Here is a 13,716-nt window from a genome sequence, read left to right as displayed (position 1 = left end):
TTCCCAAAAAGAAAAGGACCAGAAAATAAATGTCAGATACTACTTAAAAAGTCAGCACTAGTACTATTGCTAATTAATCTACTACATTGGCTTTCTATTAGATATATATAATAAAGCGTGTATAAATCGTTAAGACCGATTATCATCCATATGAGTCGCGTGGGTGTGTTATAAAAAAGAAGAAGAAAGAAACATCAATTTTTACGCGTGCATCATGCATGTCGCTAATTAACATATGGTTGTTTACTTGATTACGAAAAGCGAATTCAATTGACCACAGTACTACATATCCGGTTCCAATTCTTACAATTAATGTACTAGACGATTTTAACAGACCTCCTAACCAATTTGATTTTGGTCAGTTTTGACTTGTGAAGGACATTTTGGTCAGATATTATATGAAATTAAGCAAATGTTTGTAGTTTAAATATGTGTAGCCTAGACAATGTACTAACTAGTAATTAATAAGTAATTGCATTGTCTAATTGAGTATTATCTAAATAAGTACTAAACAGGAAGAGTACTTCTTAATTATAATGATATTTGTTTTGTGAGGATAATAATAATGACGATGATGTTGATGAATACTCCCTCCTACAAATAAAAGATTTTCTAGCATTTAAAATTTATTGAAAAAAGCTTCTAGAGCACTACTGCCACAATCCAACCATTTTATCGTCATTCATATTTATCGTTTTACTATTATTTAACGTTAATCTCTTTCAAAGCAAACTTTTAAGGATGTTAAAGTAATTTCACATTAACCTTATAAGGCCAGGTTCACCAAAGATGAAGATGACAATATTTTTCAACACACATAAAACGAGATAAACCATTAATGTATGATAAGTCAAGTACTAATTATTATAAACTTAAAAAATAAATTTATCTGATATTTTAAAGCAACATCTACATACATAGTTTCCGTACGAAACACACCATTTCGTAGTTTGAAAAAACATGCTAATAAAAATTGTGATAAAATTTACATCTTAATTAAAAAAGAACGGAGCCTCAAACCCTTAGAAGTACTTATATATGTGGAGGTAGGAGGAAATAACAATCAACCTCCTCATTATCTTAAAAGAAAAACATGAACCTCTAGGCTTGAAGTCGCTCTCACGAGTCACGACCACCACTTTGATAGTACTTGGAGTAGGACAGACCACACTGTCACTCTGTCAGCACAAACACACACAACATGTTGACACATTAGCTACCTTAATTTTCTTAACATTAATTGTACATGTTTGCAACAATCCGACAACCAGCAAAGTCAGCCTAAAATATGATAAAAAAATTATTAAGATGACAAAATACTGTCTACATATACTTGTACAGAAATATACGTATATATATACAACAAAATATGTATGATATATAAATCTTTTCCTGTACATATATGATATATATACACAATCTGAAGATACAGTAAAAGGTATACATGCATATACACACACGCGGTCGTTGTCTGCACTAATTAAAAATCAGTAGTGCATGACCGCTAAACTATTTCAACTCCCTAGCTAATTAACTAATAATTCACTGCTGTTAATTCTTTTTACTGTTGCGTTCTACTAGTAAAAAAATTAAGCAACTCTGTAATTTGATTTTTCACTGGCTAATTAATTTGAGCTAAGCTTGTCGCTGCAGCTCGTTGGCGCCAATGAAGGTGCCGTGCAATCCGTACGGCACGCGCCCCGGCAGCTTCACGGCCGCGACCTCCTCCATCGCCTCGCTGCCGGCGTCCACCACCACCAGCTCCGACGTGCCGCGCTCCTCGTCGTGGACGAAGCACAGCACGTGGCCGTCGTCCTCCGCCGCGGCGCCGGCGCGCGGAACGAAGCATGGCTCGCCGCCGTACCTCCCCTCGCCGTAGATGAACTTCTCCGCCGTGCCGCTCTCGAGGTCCACCTTGGCGAAGCCCGACACCCTCGGCCATGGCTCGGCGATGGCGAGGTAGGCGTACCGCGTCTTCCGGCCGAGCAGCTGCCGGTTCACCATGCCGGCCTCGAGGTTCACCTGCTCGGCGGCGTCGCGCAGCACGTCGCGCCGCCGCGACACGCCGGTGCGCGGGTCGAGGCGGATCTCGGAGAGCACGCTGCGGAAGCTCTCCTCCTCCGGCGACTGCGACGGCTCGTTGAACACGGCGTCCGGCGGCGTCATGCAGGAGCCGATGACCACGATCTCGCCGGTGGCGTCGTCCTCCCACGCGTTCCAGAGGTGGAAGCAGAAGCAGCCGGGGACCTCCACCCACCGGAGCTCCGACGCGTCGGCGGCGCGCTTCGGGAGCACGCCGAACCGCGACGCCTTCTCCCTGTCGTATACCACCGGCGAGCCGCCGCGCACCATCTCCTGGAGCTTGAACACGATCTGCTGGTCGGGGACGACGGCATAGTTCTCGGTGACGGCGAAGTCGTGGATCATCGTCGGCGCGCCGACGGGGATGTCGACGTCTCGGGACTTGCGGCCGTCGGCGGTGAAGTAGAAGTACTTGAGGTACGGCTTGGACACGACATTGTAGCTGAGCGCGAAGAGCTCGCCGGTGACCGGGTCGAGCTTGGGGTGCGCGATCATGGTGCCGTCGGCGTCGAGCTGCCCATGGAAGTCGTACCTCCCGACGGTCTCGAGGTCGCCGTCGTGGGTGACACGGACGTGGTAGGGGAGGTCGTCCTCGGACATGGCGAGGAGGCGGCCGTCGTGGTAGACGAGGCCGGCGTTGGCGACGCCGATGCCCCGGGACGCGTCGAGCACGCCGCAGAGCGCGCGCGAGCCGAACAGCAGAAGCCGCGCGACGCCGGAGTGGCCGTGGAGCTCGCCGATGGCCTTGGGGAACACGGGGCGTCCCATCTCCCGCTCCTGCCGCAGCCGCGCCGTCTCCGTGAACCGGCACGCGTACGACTCGGCGCGCCCCCCGGCGAGCCGCACGGCGTGCAGCATCCCGTCGCCGTCGAACAGGTGGTGCCCGGCGCGCGGCGCGTGGAGCGGGTTGGCGCCGTTGCGGACGTACACCCCGTCGAGGCACGCCGGGAGGCGGCCGGACACCGGCAGCCCCCTCACCGGCGGGCGCTCCCCGACGGGCGCGTAGTTCCCGGCGATCTGCACGGCCGGATCAGCGGTGCGCGGCAGCGCGTGCCCCCGCTCGAGCAACCCGGCGACGAGGCCTTCCTCCACGGCGTCAATCGCCGCCGCCGCCAGCCGCTGGAGCGGGTTCATCCGCCGCCGCGGCTCCACCGGCGGCGCCGAGACACGCATTGGCCTCGCACCCTGCTTGATCTTGCCATTGGTTGGCACGGTTGCTGTCGCCACCTTCACCTTGGACGGCGGCGGCGGCGGCTTGGCGACCGGCGCGAGGCCGGGGGCGGAAGGCGCGGAGGACGCCATTGGTGAGACGCGGCCAAGATCGCTCGCGATCGATCGATTTGGCGCGGGTTGGGAGGAGGGAGAAGGAGATGGATTCGAATAATTTCGAGGAGGTGGAGGAGGAGGTGAGGTGAGGTGGGGAATGGGAGGGAGGAATCATGGGGAGATTTATAGGAGGTGGCGGGAGAGGCGGTCAAAGGGGAAGTGGGGTTTGAAAGTGGCGGGAGCGGGTGGGGGGGACACGTGGCGGGAGGAGAGGCTGATGGTTTTTGGTTGTAGACGCATGGAATCCTCCTTTGTCTGTCACAATACCACTGCTGCAGTGGCTCAAAACACCACGTGGATGGATCACACTTTTTAATAAGTTGTCCTTGTTGTGTGATTAACGCATGACTAAATTGCTTCATGTTTCTTTTATTAGGGGATATAATCAGTACTCCCGAATAAAAAAAACTAAATTAGAGATGCATTTGATAGTAAAGGGTTATATGATTTCACTTATATGGTCCTGTGTTTAATCCGTAACACGCTCATAATTTCTTATAAAAAATGTTTGGAGGGATATCTCCCTTCAAATCTCGTTTTTTTTAAAAAGTTTAAAATATCATAATTTATTAAATCTTAATACAATTATTCCTTGTTTTTTTAAAAATTTTTAATGTACTATAAGAAAATACCCGTGCATTGCAACGGGTAAAATCTATTTTAATCTAATTATTATTATATATGGTTTAGTTAAGATGACTGTGGAATTCGTTTGGATATATATACTTTTAGAAAGTCATGAGCTGCAGTTAGGAATCCAATAGTCTCAAGTTAATATGCGAGTTTTTTTAGACAGATTTTTTATACAATTCCTTCTGTATTACCAAAAGCAAACGAACTTAAGAACCGATTCAAATATGGATATGTATTTCCAAAACCAAATGAACTTAAAAACATACTCATACACGGATAACGTACCAAAATACCGGCAAAAACATCTTTAATTTTTATATATAATAGTAGAGATTTATCCTCTATTTTCATTAACTTTAATTTGATGTAGTGATTACTTAAAAGTAAATTTGTTTTAGGATAAATAAAAAGGAAAATATATTGTGAAACGAAGGGAGGGAATACCAAATAATTCCAGTTAACATTTTTCTCCAGTGGAGTTAGTGTCTGCCATGAGGAGAGAGAGAGCGCAGAGCAATGTATAGACCTTTCTGCCTAATTAATTTTTACTCGGCACACCGTCCTATCAAATTAAACCAGTAGCTTAGCATAAAAAATTAAACCAATACTCCTAGTAGCTTTTTAGTTAGTTATGCTTCAAATCAAATTCCGGCCACTACAAAATTTTGTGAGGTTCATTTATTGTTTTAACCAACCAATTGGGGAGACTTGGTTGCTTGTTTTTATGGAAACAAGAAACCGTCAGAAATATAAAGTACACCACTCATAAATTTTTTTCATCATAGACGAAAATGTATGGAAATCTGGGTATTCGAGGTTTGGTTTTTACCACTATCCCAACGTGACACTAACGTCACATCTATCCTTATCAAATAGCTTACGATGCATTCTCAAGATGCGTTTTGTACACTATTTTGTTCCAGAAAGATAATTCACCATTCTAGAATAAATTTACTTTCAGTTCCTTATATTTTTCTCGGAGTTTATGAAGTACGGGTATTATATATAGTATTTTTAGTTCTATATAAACATATATAAACATGTGCAGGGATGAGTGGAAAATAAATTTATTTTAGAGCAAATGAAGTAGTACATGTGTAGTGGTATCAGCTGCCTGTACACGTGTCCCTCTCCCTCGAAAGGCCCTGCTTACAAGTTACCCCACACTTAAGCCGTGTTGACTGCATCAAAAAGTGCTTAGATTTTAATCTCTCTCTCACTCTTGTGTTTGTGTATGTGTAGGGTTGGGGGGTGTGTGTTGCTTAGCTGGAACTAGCTGGATATTCTAAACCACACGATGACGTACGTTACCATCGAAAGCCATATTGGGTGGCCATGGTTGCTCCAGCGAATGGAGCCACTCCACGTAACCGGGACACGTGTCACGCCCTCCGTCCTCCATGCACTACTACTGCACCGACCACACACACTCACACTAATGACGAAACCAAATCGAAGACAAAAAGGTTTTGATTAATTAAGCTATATATGCTTTATTAGTAGTATTTTGATTTTTGTTTTTGTTTAATTTCGATGGACGCTACCTTTGAACGCTTCAACGCGGAATTAGGGCGTTTTCAGTGATCTCATGAGCTATCTAATCGACACCTCTCCCATACTGATGTTAAGTTGCACTAGCTTAGTATATAATTAATCACCTATTTCCTCATACTGATGTTGCACTAGGTTAGTACTGTATTACTTAATTTTGATATTAGGAGTAATACTATTGTTTATTCAGTTGATTAATTGGTGAATCCTCTTTTTGCTAGCTGTCTGCCCAAAAGGGTACTCCGCTAGCTTGTATTATGTCGGAGCACCACATATACGCAAGTGCGTGCGTACGTACTAGTACTAATTAATTTAGGAGTAAATTTCACAAAACTAGAGGTATTTTATATAATTTATCATAAAACTACGTATTTATGAGCTTGTTTCACAAAACTATAGTTTTAGTGTCTCCGTTTATCACAAAACTATAGATACTTTGTACAATCTATCACAAAACTACAGATTTAAGAACTTGTTTCACAAAACTATAGATTTAGTGTATTAGTTCATCACAGAACTACACATTTAGTACCTTCATTTATCATAAAACTACAGGTTTAGTGTCTCCATTATCACAAAACTACAGGTTAATGCTAAAACCTGTAGTTTTGTGATAATGGAGACACTAAACCTGTAGTTTTGTGATAAATGAAGAGATATTAAATATGCAGTTTTGTAAAACAAGTTCTTAAATATATAGTTTTGTGATATATTATACAAAATACATGTAATTTTGTGATAAACGAAGACACTGAATATATAGTTTTGTGAAACAAATTCTTAAATCTGTAGTTTTGTGATAAACGAAGACACTGAATCTGTAGTTTTGTGAAACAAGTTTTTAAATCTATAGTTTTATGATAGATCGTGCAAAGTATATGTAGTTTTATGAAATTTACTCTTAATTTATTTGTTTCTCTACAAAACTCACTCCTTAATCTCTAATCTACGTAGTAAATTTTGTTTGATCTATAAAAATCAGCTATTTTGCAGGCGCTCGAAAAAAAATACCCGGTAAAATACATTTATACATGCATATATATGTGATATGTATGTATGCATATATAACATAACTAAAGGTTGGTGTTTATGCGTTGTGTGGACGTTTATGTTGTATTGTGTAACACAACGCCTACAAACATAAGCGTAAAAAAAGTTAATTTATCAATTAAACAATTTGTGTTTCTTAGAAAAGAAAAAAGTTAGGTCACAACCAGCTAATTAATCAATTATTCCCCAGACAACAGTTAATTGAGCGTACGTGTGCCTGGATCACAGAGAATCTATATATCTTGACGACAAACGTACGTGCATGCATGCCTGCCGGTTTAATTAATTAGGCGCTGACTAGCTACGGCTGTGTTTAGTTCAGCGTAAAGTTTGGATTTTAGTTGAAATTGGAGATGATGTGACTGAAAAATTATGTGTATGACAGGTTGATGTGATGGAAAAGTACTAAACTTTGGATCTAAACACAGCTTATATAACCATGCACGCGTAGATTAACTACTCTGATTAATTAATTAACCCCAGTTAATTAATTGAGCTGGACATCGATCGATCTAGGTATATATTGTGATGAAGTGGAGCTATCAGTGCTTAGCTGCAGCATCCAGGGATCCAGCTGCTGCTGCTGCTGGTGGTGGCGACGGCGGTGACACAAGCAGCAGTAGTAGTAGAGGACAGCAGCAGCTTCCCAGAAGGAAGCTTAGATAGCGGCACATTTTCATTTCTTTTTTCCCTTTACTTGACACTTCCATTTTTTAGGTCACCGGCCGGCTTCTCTGTGAAGCTGCATGGATGATGGTAGCTAGCTACCCCTTTTAATTGCATTTTCTCCTTTTATTTTTTCCTTAGATGATTAATTACAGATCAAACAATTAGTTTACTCAACACATGCATGGTAAGGCCGAGTTAGTTTTTCTGCTTCTTCTTCTTCTTTTTTTTTTTAGTTTAGTAGTGCGTATGGCTCCGATCGATTATGCTACAGTTGGGAAGACTTAGAAATATAAACGAAACAACTAAAAATAAATCATGTTAAAAGCTTTAAATTTATATTATTCGCGGTTTAGAAGTCAACGTGCTGGGAAATATGTTACATTTAAAAAATGTTCCAAAATCATTGAAATTTAAATTCCGTACATGGCGGATAAGCCAACATGAGAATAATAAGACTAAAATTAACATGTCAAATATCTAAAATTAGAAAATTCAAATCTATCTCAAAAATATATAACTCCATACTCTTTACATATTGCAATTGTTATACTTTTGACTTGGACTTATGTCCGCAACAACTAAGGGCAAACTTATGATTATGTGGGTGATAGGTGCGGCCGTGCGGATGCATGTATCTTTCATATAATCGTGTAAATAATTTTATGTATGTAGATACTTATGCATCATTCTTTGTACTTTTAGACCTCTTTCACAGGATTGGTAAAAGATTTATATAGAATTTAAATTCCTATATGGTAAAAATTCATTGTGGCTGATGGGCTTTGGACGCTAGGCCCTGAGCCATAGACCAAGGTGCCCGAGGCCTGGATCCATCCCTGCCTGTGTTTTTTCTATCTGCGAATCAAAGGGGTTTCTAAAGGTTTGCCTTGAAGCTCTATCTCTTTCCTCCTTTTATGTATGTATATATAAAGTACTCCCTCCGTTCTTTAGTATATGGGATTTTAGTATATGGGATTTTGATATTTTGCTTACATTGTTTGACCATTCGTCTTATTCAAGAAATTTTAGAATTATTATTTTTACTTACTTTATTATTATCCAAAGTACTTTAAGCATAACTTTTTTTTATATTTACACAAATTTTTTAAATAAGACGAATGGTCAAACAGTGCAAATAAAATATCAAAATTCTTTATATTATGTGACAGAGGGAGTATGTTGTATGTGTGGTCATGAGAATATGAGCATGCATGCATGACACACACGCTTGAAAAACTAGCTAGAGTTTTCCTCCCTTAATCTCAACCTGCAGGTTGGCTCAGCCATAGTCGTAGTAAAGTATCTATATGACTATATGTTGGAAGTTATAAAGTAGTTCACTTCATTTAGTTTGCTATCTACTCTAGGTAGCTTCACCCAGAGGCAAGTAACTGATGGATATCTTTTTAACTGCCTCATCCCAAATATAACCATTTTTCCACTTCGACATAATCTTCCAAATGCTACTTTAACCAACAAAACCTATAAAAGTAAAATGTTTTAAATAAAAGGAGTTGTATATTATGATAGTTTGTTTAATGATAAATCTAGTAACATCAATTTTATATGATTGATCCTTTTCATTTTTTTGCGATTAATAACCAAAGTTAAAAATGTTTAACTTGGCACCATTCTAAAAATGTTTATATTTTGGGACGGAGGGATCCGTAGCTAGCTAGGAATGTATTGAAACGGAGATGAAGACATGGTCAAGTTAGATATCCAGCACTGACGGATTTGCATTGAAGAATACTATTGCATGATGTTTATATAGTACATTCATCGTCAAAGACAAGATCTAGCCACACGACATTCTGTCCCGAACAGCTCGCTTAATTTGTTAGGCAGAGTTAGTAGTGTGGACGGTCGGTCGATCGAATAATAAATCGATTAATTGATTGACCTTGCATTGTATTAGTCGTCATGGAAATCTGGTCATCGTTAGGATCTTGATAGAGATGTGTGAGGGATTCATCTAGCCTACTGGCAGAGAAAAAGATTGTACCGTGTGGTCATGTATGTTCTTTAGTCCGTATAATTGTCAGCATGGTTAATTTCTCTTAGCTACTCGTCATATCAGTGGTACAGAACGGACACATACATTGTTGTTAGGTCCAAACCTGCTGGTTATGGTGTCGACACCACTAAAATGGCACTAATTTATTAGTGCTGTTTAAGAACCGATATATATAAGTAAATATATGTGTCGGTTCTAATTTAGAGCCGCCAGATATGAGGCTCGCCATGGGTAGGCAGCCTAGCTCATAGCTAACACCAGCACACATATAACTCCCAATGTTGTTGAGGAGTTCCTTATATATGTCCTATCACGTAAGATTTAGCGGGATTTTTTTTTTGTTTCGGTTCTCATTAAGAAGTAGAACATACGTGGGGTCATATGCTGGTTCTTACTTTGAACCGCACCAAGGGGTTTGGATGGATGGGAAATGCTTTATATGTGCTAGTTCTAGGCAGTACATATTAGGTGTTCTATATTAGTGCATAATAGTCCGGGAAGCATCGTTCGTGTACTGATTGTATCATTAAGATATATGACTCCACGCAACAAATAGTGTTTAAATTAATTATGATGTTCACAATTAACAAGCAATATATCTATGTGTATTTATAATTGGTGGAGAGGCCAGGAGTTATCATTTTATTGATAACTATATATACGCATCATATGACGCATATACCTACTCATTTATTAAAAAAAAAATGCATAACCATCATATATACTTCTTTTTCAATCTTTATTTGATTGAATGCAAGTGTGCCTTACCTTCAAATTCGAAAACAAAAACACCGTATTTGTTGGTATGCAATTTTCAGATAAGGATGACAATATGACATGATGTAATACATATCCTGGTTGGTATGCAATGTTTGTGCATTATAGATTAATCACTAATAATACCTGAACTCTGGAAAAGTTTTTGACAGAATTGCCCACAAGAACACAAGCCCAATTTTAACGGTAACCAATATCAAATCAAGGACAAAACAGGAAAATCATTAGATGCATATGAAGAGCATGCATTTGGACGATTATTGATCAAAGCGCCAAGAATCTAGGATAGACAAATTTTCATCAAAGCATTCGTTGACGAATTGAAAGTGGCTGACTAAGCTATATATATATCCAGCGATTCTGGCAAGCGGTAGCGTGTGATGTTTTCTTGATGCACGTGTTTAAATTAAACATAGCTAGCTAGGACAAATGGACACATATATAGGACCAAGAGGAATTAATGTAGGTGATAGCTACACATCCAGGAGTTGTCTGTTCCCTGTAACCGCTAGGATCCAACCGTGCAACACCTGATTAGTGACACGTGGCAGAGCAGTGTTGGTGCCAAGTGCCATGTGGACCAATGATTGTCTCATGAATGCAATTTTGGGTCCCACATTATCATGCACCAAGTTGGATATACACTCTTAATGCATGCATATATATATATATATATATATATATATATATATATATATATATATATATATATATATATATATATATATATATATATATATATATATATATATCATCCATAAATGGACCTATAGCAAGAGATATCTAGTTAGAGTGTACTACTTAGTTTGGCACATGGATCACACACATGTCATGGAGTGACTAATCTTAGAATTTTTGTGATGAATCCTTTGCGTGGAGGATAGCTATAACCATATCCAATGGGTGTATGATATATTGCCACCGCATTATAGATATCTATGGAACAATATAAACTTACATTCTCTGCATTTTAGGCATGTTGGTGTGACATTCTATATTCTCTGTTTATTTTTTAAAATAATCTAGATAAAATTATGTCCAAATTCGTAGTCAGGAGTTGATTTATTTTGAGTAATATATCTTTTAAGATGCCTTTTAGGATGTGACATGTACAATGAACAAAGTCTCTCTCAAGTTTTACATATACTCACAATTATAGGGATTGAATTGAAGTTGATACTAGCTCGATTTACTAGCATAATTGAAACCATGTGTTTTGATGTGACACGTACCGTCAGACGGCTCCACGTCAGCATCGCATGTCATAAGAGGATACAAGGATGGACGGATGGATGGAATGAACGGATTAAGATTGCCAACTAAGGCTGTGTTCGCCACTACTGGATCCAAACACGCACATTGTTTACGGAAAACGGAGCGGACCGAGCGGTTCATTAGCACGTGATTAATTAAGTATTTGCTTTTCTATTTCAAATATGGATCAATATAATTTTTTTAAGAAACTTTCGTATATAAATTTTTTGAAAAAAAAACACCGTTTAATAGTTTGAAAAGCGTGCGCGCGAAAAATGAGAGTAGGGAGTTGGGAAAGGGGGATTCCAAACACACCCTAAGCGATCATGTTCTTCTCTAACATTACTAGAAAAAGTGTTTTTGCTCCTACTTTATAGCCCCCTCTTTAGTTTCGGTTGGTGTTGCCAGCGCTAGTCCCGGTTGGTCACCAATTTTTTCTTTTTTTTCCATTGTTTCTTTTTTATTTTCCAAATCAAGTTGCTCCTTCCCAAATCACAAATTACATACATCACATATTATACATCACAAATGAATCACAAATTCTCAAAAAAAATACATCTCAAATTCTAAAATAAATACATCACAGATCCAATGAATCACAAATTGAAAAAAAAAATCTCAGATCTAATGTATCACGAATTCTTAAAAAAAAAGAAAGAACAAGAGGGGAGGGCACCACCGCCCGCCGGCTCCGCCCTCTGCACCTTTATAGCGTGTCTGAATCATATTTTATAATAATTGGCTGTAACTCTAGGAGCAAAGACCGAGATTATATTCCATTATCTAATATTTTCCAAACTATCTAGTACTCCCTCCGGTTTCATATTAATCGAAGTTTTAGACAAGATTTAGGTCAAACTTTTATAACTTTAACCACCAATAATTTTAAAAATATTTATTTTAAAGGAACTAGAACAACATATATAGATTTGTCTTTTAAAGCACTATAATAAAATTAAAAATACATTTATTTATTATATATATTATAATAAAAAATAAGATCAAAAATATATTTTGTAGACCTTGTCATTGTTCAAAACGCCAATTAAAATGAAACTAGAGGGAGTAACCTTTATGTATCATTCACCTCAAAGTTATCAATCTTAATTTTTATTGCAACTCATAGAAATGCTTATATTTATGGAGATGGGAGTAACATATAATTAATATTTGCAGATATAGTATGTGGATGGTAGTACGCATACGTACGCGTCGTGCAATGTGCGTAACAGCGTATACCGGGTAGCAGCTAGCATGCAGAATACCGAATACGTGTATGTAACAAGTAGGGAGATACGAGTATATGACCAAATTAGTCGTTAGGAGATGATAAACCTTATGAGAAGAGGAGAAAGCTTATTTTTACTCAAAAAGGGCTCCAAGCCCAACTTGATCGTTACAGCACACGAATTAAGCCCATGATTAACATTAGCCGAACTCAAGGCCCATTTATTGTAAGTCTACCTCGAATCGGCCTAGCATGGAAATGTTCAATTTTGGTCCCTCACCCATCGGCCGATTTTAATTTGCATACTTCACTCACAAAACCAGTACAGAGACTACCTCAACTGTTGAAACCAGATTATATTTGCCTCCCTGACCGGTTCTGGTGTTGGTTTCATCCCACATGACACTTGGTTCTGGTCTTTTTAGGTGACATGGCACTTACGTGCCATTTCAATTTAATTGGAAAAAAAAAATCAATAGGCCCATATATATGTCATCCTCGCTCTCTTCCACAGGTCGTTTGTTGCGATATTCTGGATTAGATATTGATGTGCTTGTTCATGAGTTTTGATGAGCTATCCTTATGCTTGCAGGGCCCACTGGTGAGATTCGTTAATGTCAGCCCCCACCCTCCCCAACCTGTAGGTGCATATATAATTTGCCTGGCCCATATATAGGAACAAGCTTCGCACCCATCGAAAAAATTATCACCCTTACTCTCAACTTTTGAAATACTCTACATAATCTACATATAGTAATAGACATAAGTGAATTAGGACCCACTTATCAAACAAGCTATCATCAATGTCTTATTAATTCTCTCTCCCTTCATCGAAAGTGAGCTCTACCACTAACTCGCACCCACCCATGTGTTTCACTATGTAGGTCAAAACAACCGTATCAAATGCGATGAGGGACATCTCCACACACACACACACAAACCAATGAGGGATGAGCTCCGATTGCAAGTTCAATTTGAGAGAAACATATTTTAGTCAATTTTAGAGTTGAGCCCGACAAACTAACCTAAGAGTAGAGGAGGAGAAAGAGAGAACTTTTTCCAAGGACAGAACCAGTATATAGGCGGCTTCACCCTCTCTCTATATATATATATATGTGTGTGCGCGCGC

The 13,716-nt window shown here is 39.6% G+C and overlaps 1 protein-coding gene across 1 annotated transcript; it reads right to left on the bottom strand.

Moving 5' to 3' along the window:
• Positions 1-1,356: 1,356 nt before the first annotated feature.
• LOC4342424 (9-cis-epoxycarotenoid dioxygenase NCED4, chloroplastic) lies at positions 1,357-3,524 on the bottom strand. Its single transcript, XM_015790372.3, has one exon. It carries the CDS (start codon positions 3,382-3,384, stop codon positions 1,636-1,638), a length of 1,749 nt encoding a protein of 582 aa, XP_015645858.2. The 5' UTR covers positions 3,385-3,524; the 3' UTR covers positions 1,357-1,635.
• Between the last annotated feature and the right edge of the window lie 10,192 nt (positions 3,525-13,716).

The sequence above is a fragment of the Oryza sativa genome, chromosome 7 (assembly GCF_034140825.1).
Source record: "Oryza sativa Japonica Group chromosome 7, ASM3414082v1".
Classification (NCBI taxonomy): Eukaryota; Viridiplantae; Streptophyta; class Magnoliopsida; order Poales; family Poaceae; genus Oryza; species Oryza sativa.
This window is presented reverse-complemented; position numbering and strand designations above follow the sequence as displayed.

Excerpts from the sequence above, each read along its gene's own strand:
- LOC4342424 (XM_015790372.3), bottom strand. The coding sequence starts at position 3,384 with ATGGCGTCCTCCGCGCCTTCCGCCCCCGGCCTCGCGCCGGTCGCCAAG.